The sequence below is a fragment of the Alosa pseudoharengus genome, unplaced genomic scaffold (assembly GCF_046254945.1).
Source record: "Alosa pseudoharengus isolate Yale_2024_CS ecotype anadromous, Long Island Sound unplaced genomic scaffold, YU_APseudo_1.1 YU_APseudo_1.1_scf_12, whole genome shotgun sequence".
NCBI lineage: Eukaryota > Metazoa > Chordata > Actinopteri > Clupeiformes > Clupeidae > Alosa > Alosa pseudoharengus.
Genome location: NW_027468587.1, coordinates 7041593 through 7068453, shown reverse-complemented (window position 1 = coordinate 7068453; position 26861 = coordinate 7041593). Strand labels below are relative to the sequence as shown.

Here is a 26861-nt window from a genome sequence, read left to right as displayed (position 1 = left end):
CCAAAATAAAGTTGAAACTAATTCTACAAAAGGCACTCCAAAGGAAAAGCCTTTTTGGCTGCATTGGCCAACATGTTTCGACCAACAGCCTGTCACTATGAAACTCTGTAACTAGATTTAAACTCCCCTCTGTATGGAAAAAAAGATCTATTATTCAACATTAGTTAACACACTGAGAATGATTGCTGCACTATATGTATTGTTCTCTAGCAACCTGAAGGTCCAAGACTCAATCCACTGAAGGCTCTCTGTAAGATGGTGGATCTGATGTCTGCTTTGTGGTCCTATAGGACGACGCCATGGATTGGGGTCAGAGATGCGCCTGAGAAGTAAGTGTTTGTGTTTGTAATCAAGTGCTGTAATCACAATTTGACTGATGCTAAAACTGGAGTAGGGGATTTGAATGGACATTTATACCGTGAATTTAAGTCATCAAAAAGCCTGTTCATGGCCTCAAAGAAGTCAGTCGTAGTATTTGCCTAACTTGGCAGCCTCTCCAGCTGTATCATAGTCTTCAGTCCTATTGTGTTATCACAGCATTTATAGTAGGAAGGATCATATTAAGCAAAGCAATGTGCAGGTGTAGTAACTTAATTTCAAGAACATAAGAACATAATTGTAATTCATGATGTTTTTTTTTTTTTACTTTGCGTGGTGTTGTCTCTGTTTTAGGTGCTGTAAATGCCATATGACTTCAACCTTCATCCAACCAAACGAAGAGATCCTGCTTTCCTACACTCCATTCAGGATGTTAGTTAATTCAAAGACAATAACAGTATTTAGTTTTGTAAATGCTTAACTACCACTCAATGCAGGACACATCTACTGGCAGTTGATGGAGGGGGTTTAGGGCAGTTGTGCTATTCTTTTCCTTGTGGGTAGACTGCAGAATGTGGCTATGTATGCAGGTGTTAAATTGTGGGATTTGTTGAAAATGTGAATTTCAAATAAAACCATACCATTCAAAGTTAGCCTCACACACTTTATACCCTCCTTTCCTCAGGTTTACTTGTTTGGATCGGATGGACAAGTCGGCACTCCTTATATTAACAAGCTACCTCTTTCTTCTACTAGTTCAATAATATGGTATCTGAAAGAGAAATGCCAGTGTTCATCATATTTTTAGCCTTATGTCAATGAAAAAATAAGTGGTGTATTTCCATTGTAATTTGCGTGGGTAGTAGGCCTAAAGATATGGCCGTGTGGCGGCGCTACTTTATCAAACATCAGAGGTAAGGCTAATTGAGAAAGCAGACGTCTGGTTAGGTGTGCTAGTTAGCAACTTGTTAACCAGGGGCACGTTTCCCATAACCATAGTTGCTAACTAAGTTAGCTACTTTGTTGGTTACAATGCAAACTATGGTTTTGGGAAACGCACCCCTGGCTGTCCAGATTATTATGTGATATGACCTACTTGTTAAACAATAATATGCAATACTATAGTACAGTGGTTCTCAAATGGGGGTACGTGAGATTTTAAAATATACAAATAATTTGCAATAAATGTAGTCATGGATTACTATCCAAATGTTTGAATTTTGTATGTGTTTATTAGTTCCAAAGTTTAATAAATTAGACACTGATGGCACAGTGCTCTGTTTTAAATCTTTTTTTTCTCAACCAAAAATGCTTTGCGCTGGTTAGGGGGAAGGCTACTTGGCTGAAAAAATATTTCACAGGGAGGTACATCACTGAAAAAAGGTTGAGAAACCACTGCCCTAGTTTATGTGTATGGCCGTCTGCTATACAGCCTATTTGAACGAAATCAATTTTCGCGATTGAGTGATCAACATCGAAGTGGTAAGCAACGGTAACTTATTCCAGAGAACCTTCGGCTACTTAGTAGATCGCGTGCCAGTGGGTTACAGAAACAGACAAGTGGCAAACAAAGTCGTTTTTCTCATTAACTGTTCATCTGAAAAACGCCATGTCGATGTCAGAATGTAAGGAACACATGTGAATTACAGAAAATGCATTAAAATGCCCAATCTCGAGCTGTATAATTAAGGGCTGGGGCATAATCCGAGAAAAAATGATTTCTTCCATAGGGCCACAGTGTAAAGAATCTCTCGCTAGTCTCCTAAAAAGGCGTGGCGCTAGTGAACCCTACGTCATAGGGGAACAGGAAGAACCCTTCTGTGAATCGTCTCGCTTTATCAACCGTCTCTGGCAATGCTAATATGTTAACTATGTTAACCATGCTAACTAGCTACAGTGGGTAGGAGTGATAGTTGATGACAAGTAACAGTTACAATGGCTGAACAGTTAAAAAGTTCAGTAGTTTGAAGGGTTAAATTGTTTTACAGTGAAATATTGTAGTGATGACTTTTATTTTGAAACAGTTTTTGGCAGAGGAAGCAGTTGAACAGGGTGTGTAGTCTTAATAGCAGCCAATTTGTATGCTTAAAGCCTGAGAATGGTAGTTGGGCCAGGTGGCCTGAACACCTGCCATAAGATTCTAATGGCTGTGATGTCATAAAGGGCAATGTTAAGTCAATGGGGAAATTTTGATAGTTTTTAATTAATAGTTTAAAAAGTATAAAAGTTACAAAGTTGAAAAATACATTGCCCGGGTGTCCTAAGTAAGATCTATGTGACAAAGTTTGAATGAAGTTTCTACGTTAAACGGTTGAAGCTGCATTAAGTGCGTTAGAAGAAGAAGAAGAACTAGAAAAGCATTTCCTGAAGGAAATACAGTGCATGAAAATGCAAAAATATGATGAGTTCATATGGTTAAATTATTTGCTTGGTAGATAAGGTTTAATATAGTTGGAATGACTGAACAGTTAAATAGGTTGATAATTGAAATGGTTAAATTATTTAGGCAGATAGTTGACAATAACTAACAGTTGGAATGGCTCAATGTTTGCTAGCAGTTATGCTAACTATGTTAACAAAGATAATAATGTTAACCAAGTTACTTTGCTAACTAGCATGCTAACAATGTTAAAATGCTAACTATGCTAACCATATGACTTAGTTAACCTAGCTAATCATTTTTATTAGTTATGCTAACTAGCATGGTAACATGCTAATTATGCTAACCATATGACTTAGCTAACTTCGCTAATCATTTTTAACAGTTATGCTAACTATGCTAACTAGCATGTTAACATGTTAGCATGCTAACTATGCTAACCATGTGACTTAGCTAACCATTTTTAGCAGTTTTGCTAAAAATGCTAACAATGTTAGCAATGCTAACATGCTAACTAGCTACAGTGGGTAGGAGTCATAGTTGATGACAAGTAACAGTTACAATGGCTGAACAGTTAAAAAGTTCAGTAGTTTAAAGGGTTAAATTGTTTAACAGTGAAATATTGTAGTGAGGACTTTTATTTTGAAACAGTTTTTGGCAGAGGAAGCAGTTGAATAGGATGTGTAGTCTTAATAGGGCCAGTTTGTATGCTTAAAGCCTGAGACTGGCAGTTGATGCAGGTGGCCCGAACACCTGCCATAGGATTCTAATTGCTTAACGGCTCTATTGTGATGTCATCAGCCTATGTTAAGTCTATGGGGAAATTTTGAGTAGTTTTTAATTAATAGTTTAAAAAGTATAAAAGTTACAAAGCTGAAAACTACATAGCACCCATGTCATAAGTAAGACCTACGCAACGCAGTTTGAATGAAGTTTCTACGTTAAACGGTTGAAGCTGCATTAAATGCGTTAGAAGAAGAAGAAGAAAAAGCCTCGGAAGAACAGTACAGTGCATTTTCATGCACTGTAATCAAGCTTATTTTTCCCCATAGACTTTGCATTGGCACTATGACATCACAATGGGCTAATCAAACTGATTTGCACCTGACAGATGCTCAACTAGGCCCTCTCACAAAGCCAATTAATGACTTAGAATGCAATCAGCTGCACCTGTGCTCTTTCACTGACTGCAGCAACTTCATTGCAACCTCGGCTCTGTCTCTCTCCATTGAACTGGATTGCTCACTTTTCTCTTCCCCACTTTCTTTCACTTCTTTTTATTCACTTCATCCATTAAACTATCTGTCTATCAACATCCATTAAACTATCTACCTATGAACATCTATTAATTCACTATTAAATGATTTAGCTAATTAAACTACTCAACTATTGAACTGTTCAGCAACTGACAGTTGTCATCAACTATGACTCCCGCCAACTGTTTCCTCTTCCCACAACTTTTTCAAAATAAAAGTCCTCACTACAATAATTCCCTATTAAATAATTTAGCCATTTAAACTTCTGAACTATTTAACTGTTCAGCCATTTCAACTGTCAGTTGTCATCAACTATGACTCCCACCAATTGTTTCCTCTGCCCACAACTGTTTCCAAATAAAAGTTTGAATGGTATGGGGCGATATTTGAAAGTAGGCAAGTAGGCCTATATAATATAAAAAAATAGCCTAACTTCATTGAAAGAAAATGTCCTTGCTTTAAAGGAACACGCCACCCAAAATCAGTAGTATACGCGGCGCGAATGTGTTAGCATGTTGCTATGCTAGCGGGCTCTGCCGTGGCCGTAGAGAGAGGAACATAGCAGTAATCAAACACCTCCATTTTTTCCATACTTAAATACAGTTGCACGAGTAGTTGATCAAAATGTGTACGTCACACAACATGAAACGTGGCGATTTTCCAAGCGAATAAACAGGAGAACTACAATGTGTGGCGCAATAGCACTTGGGAGTACTTCGACCTAGCGTGGTAATATTATTAACACCTAATTGTAGATCCTATCCACCACAGAGTTTAGAATCCATGCTGGATCGACCCTCAGCCTCTCCCTCCCCTCTGAGCGAGAGAGAGGCACACACACTAGAGATGCGCTGATGGGCTATTATTTCAACCATAACTGCATAGCAAAACTTATCATCCATCAGCCATCCATCAGCACCAAAGTTTGTTGACCAATTTCCAAAACTGCACCCGCCCACCATCCGTTGGTTGTTTTAATGTAGGCTATATGGGTGATGCAGCGCTGCTGACGTGAGGCTAGAAAGCCCTTGCCTGTTCTAGAAAGACTGATCTAATGCAGCAAATATATTAAAAGGCTGAAGTCGTACATTGGCTAGGCCTATCCCCAGAATATCAGCAGCAAACTCAGTCTCTGTCGCGCAAAACAGTCTCCAAATAAAACGCACATCGGCCTGTTGCCTATTCTGCCAGCTTGTGACAATATATCGTCCAAATTGCTTAATTGCATTGCATTCTCCACATTTTTAGCTAAATTTTCATGTACCACATCAGCATTTTTGTTCAGTGAATCTTTTGTAAATTACTTTACAATTACCGTCGGGCCCTTGTCAGCAGACTTCGGCTTGCCTCTTGCCACTATACTCCTTGTCTTCCGATGTCATTTCTGAGTCATCTACAGATGTTTACACACATTCACCTCCCTAAATAGAACCAACTTGACGTTGACTTCAACCTGTGTTATATCCTAGATGAGACTGCCTGGGTTATTTTGTTTAGATATTAGCCTATATATAAAACACATAATTGTAGCCTACCATTCAGGGAATAGGCATTTAAAAGAGAGACAGAGAGTGATATGACTCAGAAATGACATCGGGCGATGGCAGTGCGAGATGTTTAGAACGTAAGAGCTAAAACTTCTACAAACTCCATAACATCCACAGCAGAAAAAGAAGGCAAGAAAAATAGTCGGAAAACTTAGATGTGTAAGGCAAGCAAGCAAGTTTGGCGGTTGTTACTAAAAATGTGAACATGCACGTTGCACTGTTGTGCGGTGGACTTTCAGAATGAATGGAGTCGGAGTTTCTTTAATATCGAGGCGTCATATTTGTCCGATGGCCTGCTATAAAATGAATTGCGATGTCTGTCTGAAAAAGACGCGCTCGTGCAGTCAAAATGAATGGGAGTCTTCAGAACAGGCTTGTCAGTCAACCTGACATATGTGTAAAGTAGCCTATAATGTGAATGACTTGTTATTTTATCAAGGATTTCTTTCTTTTTGCAAAAAATAAAGTACAATAGGCATTAATTAGTAGGCCAGGAGAATGCTGAAATTATGTGGCAAATTGCGTTTTTTATTACAATGATAAAATTGTAAAAGGACGTGACCGAAGCTGAGGCAAGCCAGGCAATAGGCCTATAGGCCCGACGGTAATTGTAAAGCAATTTACAAAAGATTCACTGAACAAAAATGCTGATGTGGTACATGAAAATTTTGCTAACAATGTGGAGAATGCAATGCAATCAAGCATTGTGGACGATATATTGTCACAAGCTGCATGGCAGAATAGGCAACAGGCCGATGTGCGTTTTATTAGGAGACTGTTTTGCGCGACAGAGACTGAGTTTGCTGCTGATATTCTGGGGATAGGCCTAGCCAATGTACGACTTCAGCCTTTTAATATATTTGCTGCATTAGATCAGTCTTTCTAGAACAGGCAAGGGCTTTCTAGCCTCACGTCAGCAGCGCTGCATCACCCATATAGCCTACATTAAAACAACCAACGGATGGTGGGCGGGTGCAGTTTTGAAAATTGGTCAACAAACTTTGGTGCTGATGGATGGCTGATGGATGATAAGTTTTGCTATGCAGTTATGGTTGAAATAATAGCCCATCAGCGCATCTCTAGTGTGTGTGCCTCTCTCTCGCTCAGAGGGGAGGGAGAGGCTGAGGGTCGATCCAGCATGGATTCTAAACTCTGTGGTGGATAGGATCTACAATTAGGTGTTAATAATATTACCACGCTAGGTCGAAGTACTCCCAAGTGCTATTGCGCCACACATTGTAGTTCTCCTGTTTATTCCCTTGGAAAATCGCCACGTTTCATGTTGTGTGACGTACACATTTTGATCAACTACTCGTGCAACTGTATTTAAGTAGGGAAAAAATGGAGGTGTTTGATAACTGCTATGTTCCTCTCTCTACGGCCACGGCAGAGCCCGCTAGCATAGCAACATGCTAACACATTCGCACCACGCGACAGAGCGTTTGAGTGCACCTACCGGCGCGGGAGAGGTATGACTCAACTCGTGAAAGTTAAGGTAAGAACATATATTACTACTGATTTTGGGTGGCGTGTTCCTTTAAGGCGTATAGGTAGTAGTAACTGCATTTATATATATATATATATATTGTCTCTGGTAGCCTATATTATTTCACACCAAGGCCGTAGTCATGATGTCAACATTGGGGGGGACCAAATCTGTGGTGGGGTCTGAGAGACCCCCAAACAGAATTTCAATACATTTCCTACCATGCAAAAAATATTATTAAAAATCACAACAGTCAATTAGGGTATTCTAAACTTTTGACAGACATAGGCATGGCATGGATGGATAGATTATGAACCCCTGGGCACAGATGTCACCCCCCCCCCTCCTCCAGATAGACGGATCCTGAGGCATTCTCCCACGGAAGATTTTTTATTTTAAAAAAAATGACCCTTTAAATGATGACTTCTGGTGAGTTTTGTGAAAAGAGAAGGTTGGAGAAGGCCCAGTAAGCCCATTCAGTAATCCATCCCTGGACCTGTATTATGACTCCATTTGTCTTACAAAATGTATACTTTAAAAGGAATTACAAACTAGAGTATCTTTGTTAAACGCTATATTACACAGAATGTGGTTCTTTGACTTACTTACACTTTTTTTAACTAAGGCTTAGACTCATAGGTTTGGACCTATAGCCTAATAAGATTTTGTCTTTTAATTTAGATTTTATTATGCTGGTGGCTAATCACACAATTTTAATGTAGTTTGAAAGGGACAGGATTTCTTGAATAGGCTACTAAGACAGGCCCCTCTTCTGTCTGACTCACCTCATGTTACCCCCCCCGCATTATAGACTGGCTTCTGACAGAAATTATGTTTTGTGCCAACATGTAGAAACACTAGGCCTGCTACAGCCTTTAATTGATGAATGGAGGTGCAAATTCCTTTCTTTGGCGATTCACATTAACTGTAGGCTATAACCGCCAGTGCATTGTAAAAGTTTTTTCCAACTTGTGTGCCGTCGCCACATTTAATTCCTACGTTTTGCATGCATGGATGCGCGACTGAGTGCGCATCTAAATAATATGCAAGATGCAACAACCATTTTTAAGAGGCCTATAAACGGCAATTTCTGGCATTACTAGCATGTGAACGCATTATTTATGTTGAAAGACATGTGAAAGAAATGAATGACTCAGGCTTGCACAAATTCATCATTTAAAATAAAATGTTTCACTTTCGCTATCATAGCGAGAATAGGCTACAATATGGAAAATGTTTCAAAGTTCCCTTTGAGTCTGACCGGCCCCAAAAATGTATGGGATTTTCTTTAGCCTGTGCTACACCTTTCCAACAAGTTTTGTGAAAATTGTACCGGTAGCTGCGATATTGTTGACAGCCCTACCTCACCGCAGTAGGGTGCAGTAAATGGTATAAATAGCTTTTGATAGTACACGTCACTAACAAAAAACGGAAAACCACCAGGACAAACCACTCAGGGTGTAGGCTACTCTGGAACCATCACTAGGTCACTAATTTTTGCATTATTTACGTTTGATTACATTTCAGATGGTGGTGCGTGTTGGTTTCCTGTAGGCCTAGTATAACGTTTTTTTCTGTCTTTATTTTTCTATGTCTGCATATTGGGGGGGACATTTTGGTCATATTTGAATATTGGGGGGGGACACGTCCCCCTCAATGTCTATGGTGACTACGGCCCTGTTTCACACAATGTTTCAGTCATTTTTAGACTATATACTTGGAAAAGGCAGTTAGATAGTGTTGGGTATGAAAATCCCTTTTATCAACTAGTATTTCTAGCCTATTATACAGGGGAGACACTGATTCATACATCTGACTAATGTCTGACTAAATTCATCCTATAAGGCAGTGGTCGCCAAACTACGGCCCGCGGGCCGAATATGGCCCGCCAACTCATTTTAGGTGGCCCCCCAAAACATGTCCGTGGTATATAGCATCTGGCCCGCACGGGAGTACGACATCGTCAAACTATAACCTCTGTAATTTCCCCATTCATTCTCTATGGCGAGTCTTAACAGTACACGTGTAATACTCTTTTTGTCCACTGGTGGTTGTTTTGGCGCTGTTTCGCTTTTGCCATCGAAAACGGAATGAAATGTAGGCCTACCTGCAAACAATGTAAGAGGCCTATGCTGACTGAATCAGTGCTCAAAGTATTCTACAAGTTTATCAATTAATTGTTAATAACTAACTAACTTCTATTCAACTCATATTTCTGGGACTTTCTGGGATAATTATTCTCATCAGGTGAGTGAAAGTTAGAATGGTGGTCATTTCAGATGTGTTTGCCAGCACTTCATAAAACTCTCATAGTTTGATAACTTTAAATTATTTGTAGGATATTGCTTGTTTACAACTTTTTACTTTTACTTTTTATTAGTATTATTTCATTTGAGCTACATTTTACACTGATATGGCATGGTGGCAACATAAACACAGCTAGCAATGGTATTAAATTGCAGTAGCCTATGATTAAATGTAATGGAATATTCAACTAAGGTAGACTGCTGTTGTTCACTGCACTAAGCTATTTATGGTTGATATACTCCGAGTCTCTGGCCCTCTCTTAGAGCCAGGCATAGTGAGCTGGACCTCGGAAGAAAAAGTTTGGGGACCACTGCTATAAGGGGTCTGGGGAACACTGTGTGGGCAGGTGACTTTGCAAGCCTTTTGAATAATATTCAAACGAAGGTTAATCGGAACGATATTAACCGGTTATCTGAAATTGAAAATAATGTTTTCACTACGGAACAAGGGGTCAATATGGTTTGTAATGTTCATGAGCCAGTAATATCATTAGACTACATGATAAAAGTGAAGGTGAATCTTGTTTTCAGTACTAGACTGCATCGGTAAATCAGCCAAAACATTCCCATTGATGGAATACATTGATACTACAGGGGATCCAATTTGTAGATGTGTTTGAGCCAGGGTCGGACTGGGAGCAAAATTCGGCCCTGGCAATTTCTCCTGGACCGGCCCACCACTGGACCGACGACCCCCCCCCCAAAAAAATAAAAAATAAAAATAAAGTAAAAAATCCCCCCATAACTTACAAACACACAGTATTATGCTGTAGCAACACTTCATAAACTGAACCCAAACATTTGAAAATAATAGGCTACTGAACTGATGAAAAATATAGGCTACTGAACATGGACATCGTCATAGTTGACAGAAATTACGTTTTATGCCAACATGTAGGCTAGAAGCACAAACACAGCCTTTATTTGGTGCAAATCTTCTCCTTTACTTTGGTTATAGTCCGCGATTCACATTAACTGTAGGCTATCACCACAAGTGTATAGCCTACTAAACGTTTTTGCCCTAGTTTGTGTGTCATCACATTTTGCAATAGCCTACCTTCGTTACGAACCTACCAGTTGATAGCCTACTTTTTACCTGCATCGACTCGCGATTGATTGTGCATCTAATGTAACACTCGGTGGAGAGACCACTTTCCAAGTTTCACTTTCACTGTCGTTGTGAGCTAAGGATAGGCCTACTATATGGGAAATACTTTGAAGTTCCTTTTGAGTAGGATCAGCTCCAAAAATGAATGGTTTTTCTTTAACCTGTGCTACACTTTTCCACCAAGTTGTGCGAAAATTGTAGGCTACCCGTAGTTTTTTTTTTATGTTGACAGAACCGCACTACAGTAGCCTACATGGTGCAGTAAATGAGCTCTTGGTAGCGCGTGCAACTAACGTCTATAAAAACAATATATTTATGGATTAAAACTAGACCTCTGATTGCTGTTTACGGTTAAACTGCAATAATGTGAACACCAGCCAGAAGAGGGCACTTATACATATATATATATATATATATATATATATATATATATATATATATATCCTATGTTATTTTGTGCTATCACATTCACATTGCATTCACATTCTTATATAGCCTATTTTGCTTTCTAGAATTTTGTTTCTAGCACTTGTCAAACCTTTAATTGTGTTCTCAAAAGCTTTAAAATATTAACTAATACAACCTCTGCTTTTAGTTATATGTATGAAATGGTAAACAGAAGCCTGAAAAGCCTTTAACCTTGTGTTTTCTTTTCTGTTGGCTCATTCAGTATTTTATATGTTGTGTGCTTTAATGGTAGTCTCACAGGGTAACAACTGTTTAAAAGCATTGACTGAGATAATGTTCTTTGATCCCAAAATTTGGCAAAGGATCTAATCAAACTGATACAGCATTGATTTAAGCACTGTCCAAAGTCAAAACAAGGTTTTGAAATAGTTTACCTTATTCATGAGATACACCCACTTTTATAGCCTACCACTGTAAAGCAATTCGTGCACTTGAACTAGCGGTTGCTTGGACAAATCCACTTGAGGGGTGGGGCAGGGGGGCGCGATCGTAACACACACTGAACCTGTCATGAAGAGGCCAAAAATGATTGACCTGTCACCCCCCAAGCCAAATGGATGCCACTGCATTTATAGGCTAGGCCTAGGCCTACATGACGGGCCGCAAATAGGCTAAATACCTTAAAAAAAAAAAAAAAGTGGACCGGCCCACCGGTTGTACAGATTACCAGTCCGAGCCTGGTTTGAGCATTACTTTGAGTCCATGCCCAGGTAGGTGTGGTCAGATTGGGGCCCTCCATCAGCTCGGCTCACTCTCTCCCATCCAGCTGAACTCATCTCACACACGCCCTCATCAAAGCTGCAGTGGTCCAGGAAGGAGATGGAGTCATCTGGGAAAGGATTTCATCAGTGTTAGAGAGTAATGGAATACATGTAATGGGAATATGTATTTAGAATACATTATACAATATGAGTAACTGCATTTAAATACCGCAGCTCTGTTTACATGGACACTTTTAATCCGATTAGAATCAGAATAATAGTCCGGTTGACAGCCCATAGAGCCCCATTGTGGACCCGGAAATGTTGAGTACACCAAAGTGTTATGATGGAAATATATAGTATGGGTTCCTAGCATGCAGAAACTGCCGGATGCTAATTTGCATATGTTGGACAATTTGTGTAATTGAGCTAATAAATAGCATAGCATAAATTAGCATAATCACCTATATTGATCATATTATAAGAGCTGCTTGGCCAAAATGTACAATGTTAGTATGTTTTTAGGGGTTAGTGGAGTTTTTGGGGGCGATTTAGATGGATTTTTGGAGGATAAAAATGTTCAGTGTTCAGGAATAATTTGGATCCTCAAATTATTTCTGAATTCCACAATAATTTTGGAAATAGCTATTCACTGGCCCTCTGCTGTGACTCACGATTGAGTAACAAAGGGAAGAACTAGCCTCTACTACTCCTCACTGTCCTCATCCGTTGTCCTGTCGTCATCTTCTTCAGACTCTTCATCCCTGTCCTTCTGCTCTTTTTGCTGTGTAAATATATTGCAACATGTAACATCCTAAGTTACATGAGACCCATACTATATATTTATCATTATATATACTGTAACGTCGGCGCAAAAGACAGTGTTAGCGTTCTCCCGCGCAGGGCATCCTGGGATACGAGAGCGAACATTTGGGGGGTTTATGTCGTTAATTCTCCTTAGTTTTGAGTGTAATGTTAGAGTCTTTATTGTGACATGTTTCCCTTTTAGTTCTCCCTCGTGTGTGATCCTTTTTGTGTGGGGGGCTGCGTCCTCCCCTGTGTGTGTAGTGTGTGTGTCTACTTCACCTGCTCTGTGTGCATTGTGTTCCGTGTCTGTTTCCCTGCTCTCGTTCTCAGTGAATAAACCTTTTGATTGGACAACTGTGTGAGTCGCTATCAAATCGTTACATTGGTGTCAGAAGCGACTTTCGAACATGGCCTCCACTCAGCAAGAGAAGCTGGGAGCGGGAGACCTCACCACTGGGTGGAGGCCCACGCAAGAGGATCCAGAGAGAGCCCTTGTAAGGGCTGCTAAAGAGCTTGAGGCCTTCTATCGTTACTGCCACCGGAGGAGAGGAGCTGTCGCCTGGACCTGCCTGCTGCCATGGGAGGAGATCTGGCCGGAAGAAGCGGTCGCGGAGAAGACGACGCTGGCCTGGGCGCTGACTCCACGGCGAGCCGCGACGCGTGAGCAGAGCCGAGGGAGTGCGGCGAGGAAGAGGTTCCTAGACGATGGACGGTTGGCGGAGCCGCTGAGGGCAGCGAACTCACGACGGTGGGGCAGCTTCGACGGAAAGGCCCTCTGAACTAGAAAAACTTTTGGGTGCGTGTGAGAGGCACCGTGCTGTGTGGGCGCCCGTTCTAGTTGGCCTGTTGGCCGGAGCCTTTTGAAAAAAAGTTTGTGGTGTGGAGTTCGTTAGCATGGCCATCTCGGGGGTCGTGCCTTCGCTGAGGCCGCGAGGGAGTGGAACGGGCCGGGAGTAGAGCAGGACGGCTCTGCGAGGAGGCAACACGAGGAGGGACACCGAAGACGGTAGCTGCAGCGGGAGAGCTCAGCGCGGTCCGGTTGCTGCGGAGTCGGTGCCTGTCTGTCCTGGTCGGTGACTCGACGGAGCGGAGTGGCGTTGGTGCAGCTTCATCTGACCCCCCTCGAACCCCGGTGCTTGGTACAGTGTCGACGGTTGGAAAGGCCACCTAGGGCCCCGCCAGGAGAGGAGGAGTGCCGCGGTGACACGCCGCGGAAAGTGCAGCCTGAGGGCGGCTGCTGAGAGGGAGCTGGTGACGAGCGGGTCGGCCACGTGGCTGCTAGCACGCCCGTACTGGATTGCTAGCAGCGTGGCGCCCCGTTGAGTGAGCTCCTGCGGCGTGCACCCCACGTGAGTTGGCGGTACTGTCGCACTGAACTGAGTGGCGGGCGACGCGCACCGACGTTAGCATGTGGCTACCTCGTGGTCATTGCCGAGGACGGCAATGGCTTGTTGGGGGAGCTATGTAACGTCGGCGCAAAAGACAGTGTTAGCGTTCTCCCGCACAGGGCATCCTGGGATACGAGAGCGAACATTTGGGGGGTTTATGTCGTTAATTCTCCTTAGTTTTGAGTGTAATGTTAGCGTCTTTATTGTGACATGTTTCCCTTTTAGTTCTCCCTCGTGTGTGATCCTTTTTGTGTGGGGGGCTGCGTCCTCCCCTGTGTGTGTAGTGTGTGTGTCTACTTCACCTGCCCTGTGTGCATTGTGTTCCGTGTCTGTTTCCCTGCTCTCGTTCTCAGTGAATAAACCTTTTGATTGGACAACTGTGTGAGTCGCTATCAAATCGTTACAATACTATACATACTCCGAAGACCCATACTATCATTATAGTCTAAAGCACAGCGCAAAGCATATAATCATTACGACGCAAATCCTATTCCTATTCCTTATTTACACAAAAAAACTAACTGACATGCAGGCACACAAACTCAATAAACACACACAGAAGCACACATATACACAAAACAACCACACACTCAATTACAAACACAAAAAAGGAACAAAGTAGGAAATGAACACAATTTGACAAACGTGACTTATTTTTGTGGAAAAAATGTGCTGGACTGGGCGGCGGTCATGTTTTGTACCGCTCTGCGGTACATCTAGTTTGATGCAGTTTAACAGGGTTGTTAAAGGATATCGCCACGGCTATAATTCGGTCGTAAGTACGAGGCCGAAGGCAATTACAGCCGTAGCGATATCCTTTACCAACCCCACGACCATGAGTGTCATATTGCTTAATTATTAGTTTTAAGATACAAAATTATGTTTTCTATCGTTTATTTACATTGTTGTTCGTTCATCCTCCGCCCACACAAATAGTTCTAATCTTTAGCCTTTTTGTTTACCGTTGCCAAGCAACGTGACACCACTCGAAAGACTTGAAAGTGAACTCGAAAAAAATTATTAAACATGGCGGAGCTAACTCAGTAGCTAACAGCAGTCTGTATGAACAAATAAGTTCAGGGTTTGTAACAATCACTACTAAATCTAAAAACCCAGGTTTTGTGACCAAAAAATATGTCTGAGCTCATTTACGACCTATCTGCCAGCCACCTACTTTGCCTTTTCCTCACTTAGTTTAGTATAGTATAGTATAGTATAGTATAGTATATATACTCTATTTGATCCCGTGAGGCTTCAAGGTGACGTTATGAAATCGTTGCTCTCTCGCTATGAATTAATAGAACGTTTGTGTTGGTAATTCAATACAGTATGCGGATGATTAGGCTTACTAGCAGTAAAAAAGTCTTGACTGGCGTTGTGCTGAGATATCGCCACTTATGATGACTCATAGAATGACCTCTCGTCCAATCAAATATGAATAAATAGCTCAACCAGACCTAACTGTTGTATAACACACACACCACATTACATTACAAAATGTCATGGGTCGCGGTCGCGGAACCATCGGTGCTTGGGCCTGTCATTGCTGCTTGCGACTATATTTACTGGTACTTCTTTTATATATTTACTTCTCTTGTGATCAAATGGGTACTTACTACATCCATAGAGTCTGTTGAGCTCCAGAACATCAAGGGAGCTCATGTCCTGTCGCTGACCAATCACATCTTGAAAATCTGCATCCCTTGTGATGATAGTTGGTTCTAATCCATTACTAAAGGCATATTGTCCATAGTGCATCACAGACCAGTAGTCATATGTTGTGCCTTGGGTGCTGGTGGTGTTGCGGGAATATTTTTTAAAATTGTGTTCTTTCTCTGTTGAGTCACAAAAATGGAAAGTTAGTGTTTTTATTTCAAGTGAAGGATGAATTTAATGTTGTCAAAGAATTCACATACACAGAGACACAACACTGCTGAGGCCCAATTTCAAACATTTATTTACAATTCTGTAGTCGGAGTACTTGCTCAGGGTCTTGTTCTTCCATGTTCACTGTGATTTTTTGATTTGCTTGAGACAACCCCATCAAATATATTCTGGACCAACATCAAATTAATGTCACTTTGATGAATAGGCTTAATATCTCTGGCTATGGTTTGAATTTGAACTATGTAATCATTAACTTTTAAAGTATGTCAAACTCAAATACAAATAAATGAATAATGGCAATAAATAAAATAATGTAGGCCACCTCTCGTGGCCCACCTGTAATACCTTGATGGCACACCAGTGGGCCATGGCCCACACTTTGGGAAACACTGCAGTATACTATGTATGCATGTACTGTCTACTGTATCTAGAAATGATAGCCAGTTTACTGTGTGGTGTAAACTACTGAGCCAAACCTGATTCAATGTTCTCCCACTTGATTGTGACATGATCATCTCTATCATATCTGGATTGCTCATGCCAGAATCCCAGAGCATGAAGAAGCTCATGCTCAACTGTACTGATCGAATCACAGCCAATGCCAATGGAAAGTGTTTGCTGTTTTAACTCTCTTCCAACATATGACCAACATCTGAAAGAAAGATGGGTTGTTTGATTCAGATGACTCGAAAGGAAAAGACTTGTATCATTGAAAACACCTGAAGGTTATTACCCGCTTTGTTTTTCAATTGAGATGTGAAATCAATGCAGGTTTTTAGTCTGAATTGTTCAAAAGCTTTGAGAATGACTCCTTTGGCATTTATGTCTGTGTACAATAAACAGGTACAACCAGCAATTACATTTCATTCACAATTAGTGGGACAGTTAAGCACCAAAAATGTATCACATTGTGATAAAAGCATCACATTATGTATAAAAATTCACAAAGGGGGTCTCGAATTTAGTCCCAGGGGGCCACAGCAGCAATTTTTAAAAATGACCAAAATGGGTTTTGTTAGGTGAAAATTGATTGAAAGTAGAAACTAACTTATACAGTTACATATTTTACCATACATCTTTGTCATACTTCACACAAAATCGTATACGTGTTATTTACAATATCTGTGCCCGTGGTTCCTAATTCAAGTCCAGTGCAGAACTGAACAAGAGAATCATCAGGGGATGTATCTTGAAGTTCCAGTAAGCTATGTGGAAAACTTCATGTGTCTAAATATCTTGCAGCTACTATACTGCCAAAAATATTGGGTCACCTGCCTTGACTTACATATGAACTTAAGTGACATCTTCTGGGACATCTTCTGGGAAGACTTTCCACAAGGTTTAGTGGGAATTTTTTTTTTATGGGAATTTTTCGCCATTCTTCCAAAAGCGCATTTGTGAGGTCACACACTGATGAACTTGACTGGCCTGCACAGAATCCTGACCTCAACCCTACGGAACACCTTTGGGATGAATTACAGCTGAGACTAAGAGCCAGGCCTTCTCGTCCAACATCAATGTGTGACCTCACAAATGCGCTTCTGGAAGAATGGTGAAAGATTCCACAAACACACTCCTAAACCTTGTGGAAAGCCTTCCTAGAAGAGTTGAAGCTGCTCTAGCTGCAAAGGGTGGACCGACATCATATTAAACCCTATGGATTAAGAATAGGATGTCACTTAAGTTCATATGCAAGTCAAGGCAGGTGACCCAATACATTTGGCAATAAAGTATATGTAAGCTATTAGCTATGCAGCTAATAAGGAAATATAATTATGACCGCCGCGCAGCGAAGCGGCGGTCATATAGGTTTAGTCAGATTTTTTTTTTTTTCTTTTTCGCATGTCCAAATTTCTGTCAATGATTCCCGGGACACTGAAAGACCGGGGTAGATAAAACTTGGTGGGCATGTAACCCCATATGGATAGCATGGAACCATCGTTTTTCGTTTTGATCTGTAGCCCCCCCGCTGGACTGCACCCCCCGAAAGGAGGGTAGGGCAGACACAGTTTTCTGTGAATATCTCGAGAACCGTAAGGTTTAGGAGGACCATTTTTTTTGTATGTTGATCTCAAGGGGCCATGTCAACCCATTTCATAACCACTCATTTCATGTATAGCGCCACCTAGTTAAACACAAAAAAAGTAAAAATGAGGTGTTGTAATCGCAGGTATCTGTGACCTAACATAGTCAAAACTGCACGAAATTGAAAGTGTAGGATCATTATGACACCCTCCGAATGCATGCCAAGTTTTGTGTACTTTCGTTCATGGGGGGCCTTACAATAAAACAATTTATGTGTACATTTAGTGACGTACACCAACAAGGATTCCCGGGACACTGAAAGACCGGGGTACACAAAACTTGGTGGGCATGTACCCCCACATGGATAGCATGGAACCGTCATTTTTCGTTTTGATCTGTAGCCCCCCCGCTGGACTGGACCCCCGAAAGGAGGATAGGCCAGACACAGTTCTCTGTGATTATCAGGGGGCCCCCAATCGAGTTTCTTTTTTTTTTTTTTACATAATAAATAACGTAAACGAGTGACATCAATGAATGAATAAATGAAACAATTAATCATTCAAAACAAGAAAATTCTGATTTCATGATCAATATACCTGCCTACCTCTACTGTGTCCGCCAGCCTTTGAGTCACGCGCATAAACTAGACACCTCGGGTGCATAGACAATTCGTGCAGACACTGCATCAAGTTCAACAATCGGAAGAGACGGTAATGTTAAGACAAGTCACAAAAAAGGACATATCCCTCTGGTGCCGAAAACAGAACGAAGAAAATGACAGAGGAGGAGAAAAACGAGCAAGATACAGGTATGTTTGCATGATTATTTACAGTATGTTTTGTGCTTGAGGTAGCTAGCTAGCTGTCATGATCTAATATAAGCCATCACCAGAGCTAAATCTCCGCCATCAACAGAGAAATGTCTCCCATTAATATATATTTATCTAGATGTATTTCAGATGTCAAGGATATTGGGATTGTTTTGGATGTTCAATCAAGCATGTACCCTAGCTCTAGGTGGGCTTATTATGTCGTAAATTAAAGTTAGCTAGCTGACTGAAGTGGACATTAGCACTACAGTAGCTACATGAAAACGTAGCTGAAGGCAAATTTACCACAGAGGGATTGTTTCTGATTTCGCACCTGAAAGTGTTGCTTATTACTGTTCTATAATATGTGACATAGTGGTAAGTCTGATAGCAACAACAGACTAAGCCCAGGCTCCCAGTCCCAACCCAACCCACTGACTAGCGCGACTCTGGGCATCGGTAACGTTCCAGCTTCATATGCAAAGATGGAACAGTACGTGCGCTCTGCTTTAAGATCTTTGGAGAGAGATGGTAGTGTTTGAGAAAATATACCATGTTGGGTGGGGAGACTTCTGTGATGAAAATAAACTTACATTTGATTAAGATAGTGGCAAGTGATGTAGCGGTGCTACCCTAATATTTAGGCTGCAGTAGATCACCATGTTAAGCGTTCACCATACTGCAATTAAGTATACTCTTTTGATTATGCCTCATTTGCCAATAGAATATGAATTGTTACATGTGAAATTGCTTGTTATTTGAGTGTAAGTAATGATAGCAAAATAAACTCATTCTGCTCGATCAACTATGTTTATGCAATATTTTTTTTTTTTCAGAGACACTGTTGAAGTCCTTTGGAGCACATCTCTACCTCTACCTAACTCTACCTACCAGAAGGTGAGGTTTTCTTGATGGCAAATGGTTACATAGCCTGTTAATATGACATGACACATTTAACATCGTTTTTTTTTATTTATTTATGTATTTATTTAATCATTGCAGGTTCGTCCACTGCAGAGTTGCAGATGCCTTAAAACCAGCAACGAAGTAGGAATAATTATCTATTTTTTGGGACATTTTATTTTTGATTATTAATGTTTGTCTATTTTGTTTTTATTTTGTAGTTGAAAATTGCTCATTTAATGCACATTTGTTCAGCAAATCTGTTGAAAAACAAGTCATTAAACTGATGTACTTGTTTACAACAATTGCTGTTGTATTTTGTTATTTGTCAATTCAACTTCAGTAAACCACCCTTAGTGCTTCACTTTGAATATGAATGTTTCAAATAAATCTGTGATTTTAGTACCCTCTAAGATTAAAAGGTGACAGGGTTGGTGTAAATAACAACTATATTAATACATTGGTTTACCAAGCACATGGGGCCAGAAGTCTAGATTGGAGCCCCAAAACATTTTTGGCATGTGAGCAAGGATGGATTACTGAATGAGCCTACCGAGCCCAAGAGGTCAAGGGACCCTGAACCCCAAGTAGTTGTGTGAATTCACTACCAATAAGTCAAAAAGCAAAAGGCTATGAATCTGAACAAATATAGGTACTGCCCTTCTCCAGCTGACCATCCCAAAAATGCACCAGAATACAGGAAATCACATCTAACCCCCCCCCCACACACACACGTTTGTACCCACATTTGCACAAACAGGGTAGGGGGAGAGGGTCCTTATGCATCTGTGTCCAGGGGGACAGTAGTTCATAATCAGTCGCTGTATTAATAAATAACCTCACTGTATTAATTTATAATATGACATTATAGTGTGAAGTTGTCAATTATCGCCAAGCACAGGTGACTGCGTTGTGGGAGGGGGCCCCCAAATCAAATTCTGCTTAGGGCCCCTAAAGGCTTGGGCCGGCACTGCGTATGACACATACTCACACAGTAGACATATGTACGCTTCCATGCACAGGCACATACGCAGGCACGCACACACACACACACACACACACACACACACACACTCACACACACCCACACCCACACCCACACACATAACATAAACATAACACAAACAATCAAGAATTTCTCAGAATTATGAACAGGCAAGATGGAGGTGGGGTTGTATAAAATGAATTTTACATGTGAAATCTATGAACTAATCATGTTTTGGTACTTGTTGTCTAGCAGATACCAGTGAGAATTGAGTGTGGACAATGCAATTTAGTGAGACAGTTAGAATCATATAGGCCTTTCAGCGTGATTTCTTTTTGTGGAAAAAATGTGCTGGACTGGGCGGCGGTCATATTTTGTACCGCTCTGCGGTACATCTAGTTGTTATACAAGGTGTTAGACAAGGTGAACTTCTCCCCATTGTGGAATGTAGAAGGTATGCTACAAGGAAGGGAATTCAAACACACCCAACACCTTACCATCTATTGATCATTATCATATCATTATGGTTCATTTGAGATTGTTATATATTTTTTTCTTTAAGGATTGGCATAGAGGCAATAGGACATTGCCCTTTGCTATGTGGATTTGCACAGGTAAACTTGAAGAGTGCAAAATCCTCTAAATCCATCTGACCACTTTTCTTTTAAATTAGCATTTCTTTTACCAGCTTGCTTTTTTTTGCCTACACACATATCAGCTTCCTATTTTTTGCCTACACATTCAGACCAGGAAGAGAGTGGTATTTAATGGGTTAGTATAATATAATATGGTATACTATGTATGGAGAGCATTCACTCATCGTTATCTCATTTTTGATGGAGGTAGCGTTTAGGCTTTTGCATCTGAACTCTTCACTTACTCGTCTTTAGTTGTGTACGTCTTCAGACAAGGAGGGCTTCACCCCAGGGCTGATGCTTCAGCAGTAGCCGTCAATGAAATACTGTGCGCTTCATTTGAACACAGCTGTTCTCAATTTGGTTGATTGTGATTAGTAAACCGTTAAAAAACGTAAACCGTTTTTGCCTATTTACCAATTATTCATTATACTACACTTGTGTGTAGCTATTTTATTCAGTGTCCCCACACTCCACTCACATTTACATTATCCTTTTCCTGCCCTTTTCCGCCTAATAAAATCCATATTTGTGAAATATATATTTGCCAAATCCAAGGCAACTACTATTCTAAATATGATCAGATACCCTTTGTGAGCTTCTTTACCAATATTGATGCTTTTATCATAAAATTATCAATTGTTATGAACATTTGAGCTTAACCGCTAAATGTAATGATCAACATTAATAATATTGAATGTGAACAATGTTTTGTAAAGTGGAACATGTATCCATGTACCATCCTACAAAAATGTCTCACCAAGACCAGCATCTAACACATAGGGCACTGGCAAATCCCAACGATATTGCTGTCCCAAGAGAGAGCTCCTCCCTCTGACCTGGAGACAGCATGAGACAGGTGATTCTGATGTCCAATAAAGACTCTTATTATAGCTGAACATTGAGGTGAATGTTCACAATGTACACATAATTCCACATAATTCATGTTTCCACACACTTCTGCAATGTCTTTATATTTGGGATATTCAGGATATCTGGACCTTAAGTCCTTAAAAAACTAACTGTGTTTTAGTAGGTAACACGTCATCTCAGGTATATGCACATTGCATACTGGATCATTTCATTAGAACATTCAATAGAACATTATTTACCTCCTTGATGTCACCTTCACGCATATTCAAATCTGTAAATAGATCATTTAAAAAATATTTACATTTTTCATAATTGGCAAATTAGATTAAAAATAAGTAAAGTATAAAGTGAATAAGCCCTTCCTTTGTTAATCTGTGTGATGTCCAGCTTCTCAATGCCTTCAAAGAGAGGAGTTAAAGAAAAACATTAGTTAGAAGTATGATCTTCATATGGATGAGGCCATCCTTAAAAATATTTTTGTTTGCAGTAACCCGACCGACCCTGTCAATTTAGAACCGACCCAAATATTTATTTTTTTCCCCTTTTAGTCCGACCGACTTGCCGGTTGTAAACTTGCGTTAATACCGACCGATTGTTTTTTTTTACTCTAAACAACCAATACAAATGCAATAAAATAATATTTATTTTAGTAGGCCCAAGTATTGTGAATATAAATTGCCTACATGCAAACGTAGCTCACTTAAATAAAACCCTGTGGCGTCATCTCTACACCATTGGTTTTACGCATGTCACACTATGGCCTACGCTTCGTTTCATTCACACAAACTGATAACGCTTTTACTTGGCACGAAGTTCTGGAAGAACTGTGGCCAGATCTTTTCTCATCCCTTCTCCCCCTAGTCTAACGGTGACCGTGTCGGAGTATTGAAATTGGTTGTGGTCTATTCAGCATTTCTCAAAATATGGGTCCGCAACATGGAGACTGCTGGTCCGCGGAGTCGTGGAGTGAAAGTAGGCCCGGTGCTTCATCTGATAATTTGCTGCGCAGTTGATCAAGAAACCGCGGATCGACGAAAAAAGAAAACAAACGTTTTTGCTATCGATGTCATTAAACATGGAGCCCTACAATTAAGTGGTGGTATGAGCATTCATTCAATGCGCGTCTGCGCGAGAGAAACTGAAACTAATCGATAACGTTGGTATCAAAGCTCCGCTTCAACCTGTTGGAAGGCTATTTATTTAACGAAACTTAATAGAACGACGTTGTTTTTTGGAACTTCCTTAGAAACAGAGCAGAGACTGTATAATACACTGTATAGCATTGAGTATTGTATAGTCAAATTTCAATATAACGTGGCCAAGAGCTATTGTAGCCTTCTTTCTGGGTACATGTAGATGAGCCCTATGACCCCAAAGTCTGCCATGACCGGGCCTCAGGTCAAAGAAGTTTGAGAAAGGCTGGTCTATATAACCTGCATCAGAATGAGGTTTGCAATAGAGGGTGACACGGGAAGCAATTTTCACTCCCGTCCCATCCCGAGCCCGCACAAATACTCCCGTCATATCCCGATCACGTGACAGCCCCCCCAAAAAAATTCTGTCCCGCAAAATCCCGAGAGAAAGACTCCCGAATCCCGTCCCGCTCCCTATGTTGATGTCTAAAGTTATCCGACTGTTAGGCTACAGTAGCGTGCGGTGACCATACATTTTGGTAGGGCAGAAAGCCTTGTCTAACTTTTCTTTAATAGCCGATCATTTTGGGCTATATTAAAATTACATATTTTACAGTACTTTGCTGTAGGCTATGCTTAAATCATTTCATAGTTAGATCTCATCCCATCAGTTAAGTTTGCACCGTTCTCATCACGTTAAACCAGCGAAGCATAGCAACGTTGCTATGAGTAAACAAAACAATTTTTTGTGTTCCGCCAGGGTTATGCGATAAATATATTGAGGAATGCGATCGTCAAGGTGTCATGCCCCAACATTGCATGACACATTAAACTCAACGAGAATCGCTTTCCCGGACAGCTCGTGCAATTGAATAGAGTTGTCCTTTGCTGATACTTTCGCCTGTAACTGTTTCTTTGCATCCATTTTGCCTTAGGGCCTATCGCTGAAGCTGATTGATTGTGAACAGGGCAGCTGCTTGTCTTGCTCTGATAGGCTACCAATCAACAACAAACGTATTGTGGGTTGTAATTGGTTCTCTTTTCTAAAACGAAATGCCTCACGTCTTTGGGCGCACTCACTGCATTGCAGCGTCATTTTTTAAGTTAATAATCTCTGGCTTCCCGCCAGCTCCCGTTTATTATTTCCTGTCCCGTCCCAATCACGTTACCAACAGTGAAATTTACTCCCGTACTGCGGGAAACCCGCGGGAATACCGTGACCCGCGGGAGTCCCGAAAAATTGTCACCCTCTAGTTTGCAATGGTGCGCCTGAAGGCACGGGTTGAAGACCCAGTCAGTTACGTCACGATATGCACATTTGTGTAAATTCATTCTTACATAATCACCATGACCAAAATTGTACTTTTTTTTTTTACTTTGAATCTTGGAAAAAAAAATATTGACCTACCTACCGACCCATTTTTATTTTTTTTTGGCTGTTACTGCAAACAAAAATATTTTTAAGGATGGCCTGATGCTTCCAGAGGAAATGGTAAGAGCTGCAGGTATTGCATATGCTTTTCTTGTGAAAAAGGATCATCTGATGATAAAGACAATGACCATCTTAAATCGAAAAAAAAATCTTCATTTTTTTCTTTAGATCTTAAACCTACCTATTTCTTCTGGTTGTGGCTGCATGAAAGTAAAAAAAAAATGTGGTTAATTAATTTTACCATGCTAGATAAAAATAACAATTGTCAACGATTTACCATGCTAGATGAAAATTGTCTTAGGATTTTATACTTACCAGTGACAAAGCTGCTATACCAGCTATAGTCATCACAAGCCAAATATAAACATACATATTCCTAGAGAACAGATTACAAAATAAATCAATTACATTTTATTACACTCTGCATGGAATTAATTGATGTTGAACTGATCTTTTTTTTTCTACTTACTTTTTTAGTAGAGTTTTCAATTTTGACTCAGTTAAAATTTAAGTGTTAATCACAGAGGCAAAAAGTAATGCACAGGCAAGATGACCGTGTGCCAGAGTACATAAAGCTATTATTATTCACGATGCCGGAGACAGGTTACAAACACACAAGCATCCTAGCGAGCATGAGAGCAACAGGTCTGTCATAGACAAAGTCTTACCATTATTTATAGGACTGAAACAGGACAAACAGGAAATTCTTGATGGATTACATAAAATGGAAATAAAAGCTGTCATTATAAAGAAAAGCGTTTATTATTCCAGACTGCAAGGGAGGTTGACCTCAGAGGTTATGAACAGGAGAAACCCAAAATCCTTGTAATACATCTTTAAAGTGTAGCCAGTTGGACAATAACAACCTGAGTAGCCAAGATTGAGTTGAAGTTAAAAGAGCATGATCAAGAATGTTGCTCTTTAACATTCTTTTGATGCATAATCTGAGGCCTCTTATTAGTGATGACGTGATGTACTTGGGTGGCACTATCTGCTGAAACAGTGCACTACTACTTCCAGATGTACAAAAACATTATCAGATCATGTTGGAAACACACACACACACACGCATGCACACACATTTTATTTTATTTTAAAATAAAATATTGAATACCCTACATTTTAGTAATAATAAACTACAAAATACAGTAGCCTTGCCATGTATCAAAATAAAATACTGTATTTTTGTATTGTCAAAATACTAAAAACTCTTTAAAGGGAGCATGAAATCACTTTGCAAATCTTCCATATCTGTCTATTTAATCCATTCCTTCATCAGTACGCTGACTTTGGACCATTCTTTCGGTTATTTTTGATCATGTGAACACAGTCTACCGAACTTGTGTGCGGACCCGACTCCAGACCGGACCAGAGTCCACCAGAAAACAGTGGTCTGGGGTACGGATTGATAGAACTCCGGTGCAGTTTGCTTTGGTGTTAACGCTATCAGTTCCAAAACCAGGAAATACATGTTTTTGAGAGCAACAGCTTTTCTCTGCCTATGAGACCATAAATCTGCAAACAGTCAGCAGATCCACTATGCTGACCTGTCTGTTAGCCTATCTCATAGCCTAAACACTCAAATGTACTCAAAAATTAAAAACTAACCACCGAACCTTAACCCAATGCAGTTCTATTACCTTAAAATAACGACTTCATGAACGACTAAGCTCATGGTACATTGACATATAATACGGAGAGTGAAGTCTTTGACATTGTCAGTGCATGCCCAGAATGCTTGATATTGCTTCAAGGTGATACAAGTGGCAACTTTTTGAGCAGTGTTGCAGGGCAAACATAATCAGTTCCATGTGTTCCGATTTGATGATCATGTTAATTTGCCTATTGATGAAGTTGGCCAATATCAAAGGGAACGTGCCAGTTTCCACATATTTTAGATACTGTACATGTATCATAAATACTGCCCTTCCCTGCCTGTATATGAGACCTGTCTATAGAAGTCTGGTTGAGAGTGTTTTAACTTTTAATATGCACACCTAGGAGACCTACAAAAAGCAGATAATACAGAAAGACCATTTGTGTCTGACTCGGTACATCCCATTTTTTAATGCATTTATAAAACTGCCTTCAGGGAGATGCTATAGAGCTGCTATACAGCAACCAAGAATATATAGAAAAAGTCATTCATACCAAGTAACATTGCCTAACTCATAAGCCACTCATATGGGAACCATATATTCCTGCCGCCTGTATTGTGTATGTGTGTTATTTATTATTGTATTTACTGAGTATTTATTGTGTCCATTTGTGTATTTTAACTAACCTGTGAAGCCACATCTGTGGACAATAAAGATTATTATTCGTCAAAATCATTGTTTTACCTCAGGGACAAGAATGAAAATGCATAGGTATACGATGTAACCAAGTAAGTGTATTCATCTATGAATGATGTAC

General features: G+C 40.3%; 1 protein-coding gene and 1 long non-coding RNA gene across 2 annotated transcripts; one reads left to right on the top strand and one right to left on the bottom strand.

The window, feature by feature from the left end:
- Positions 1-16128: 16128 nt before the first annotated feature.
- Positions 16129-25208, bottom strand: LOC143118821 (meprin A subunit beta-like). Its single transcript, XM_076279938.1, has 8 exons — positions 24916-25208; positions 24762-24822; positions 24628-24646; positions 22246-22279; positions 22121-22154; positions 21769-21847; positions 16386-16478; positions 16129-16304 (listed from the first exon to the last, which is right to left on the bottom strand). The coding sequence occupies exons 2-8, from the start codon at positions 24816-24818 to the stop codon at positions 16276-16278; spliced, it is 345 nt and encodes a 114-aa protein (XP_076136053.1). The 5' UTR covers positions 24819-24822; positions 24916-25208; the 3' UTR covers positions 16129-16275.
- Positions 18332-19766, top strand: LOC143118832 (uncharacterized). Its single transcript, XR_012986220.1, has 3 exons — positions 18332-18485; positions 19322-19382; positions 19488-19766. It is a non-coding gene; the product is annotated as an uncharacterized LOC143118832 (long non-coding RNA).
- Positions 25209-26861: the final 1653 nt, after the last annotated feature.

What these genes read in the sequence shown, in the direction of transcription:
- LOC143118821 (XM_076279938.1), bottom strand. Translation starts at nt 24,818, where the DNA reads ATGTATGTTTATATTTGGCTTGTGATGACTATAGCTGGTATAGCAGCT. An exon ending in GACATCACACAGATTAACAA is followed by an intron (nt 22,155 to 22,245) that starts AGGAAGGGCTTA and finishes TGATCTATTTAC; the next exon opens with AGATTTGAATATGCGTGAAG. An exon ending in GTGAAGGTGACATCAAGGAG is followed by an intron (nt 21,848 to 22,120) that starts GTAAATAATGTT and finishes TGCTGTCTCCAG; the next exon opens with GTCAGAGGGAGGAGCTCTCT.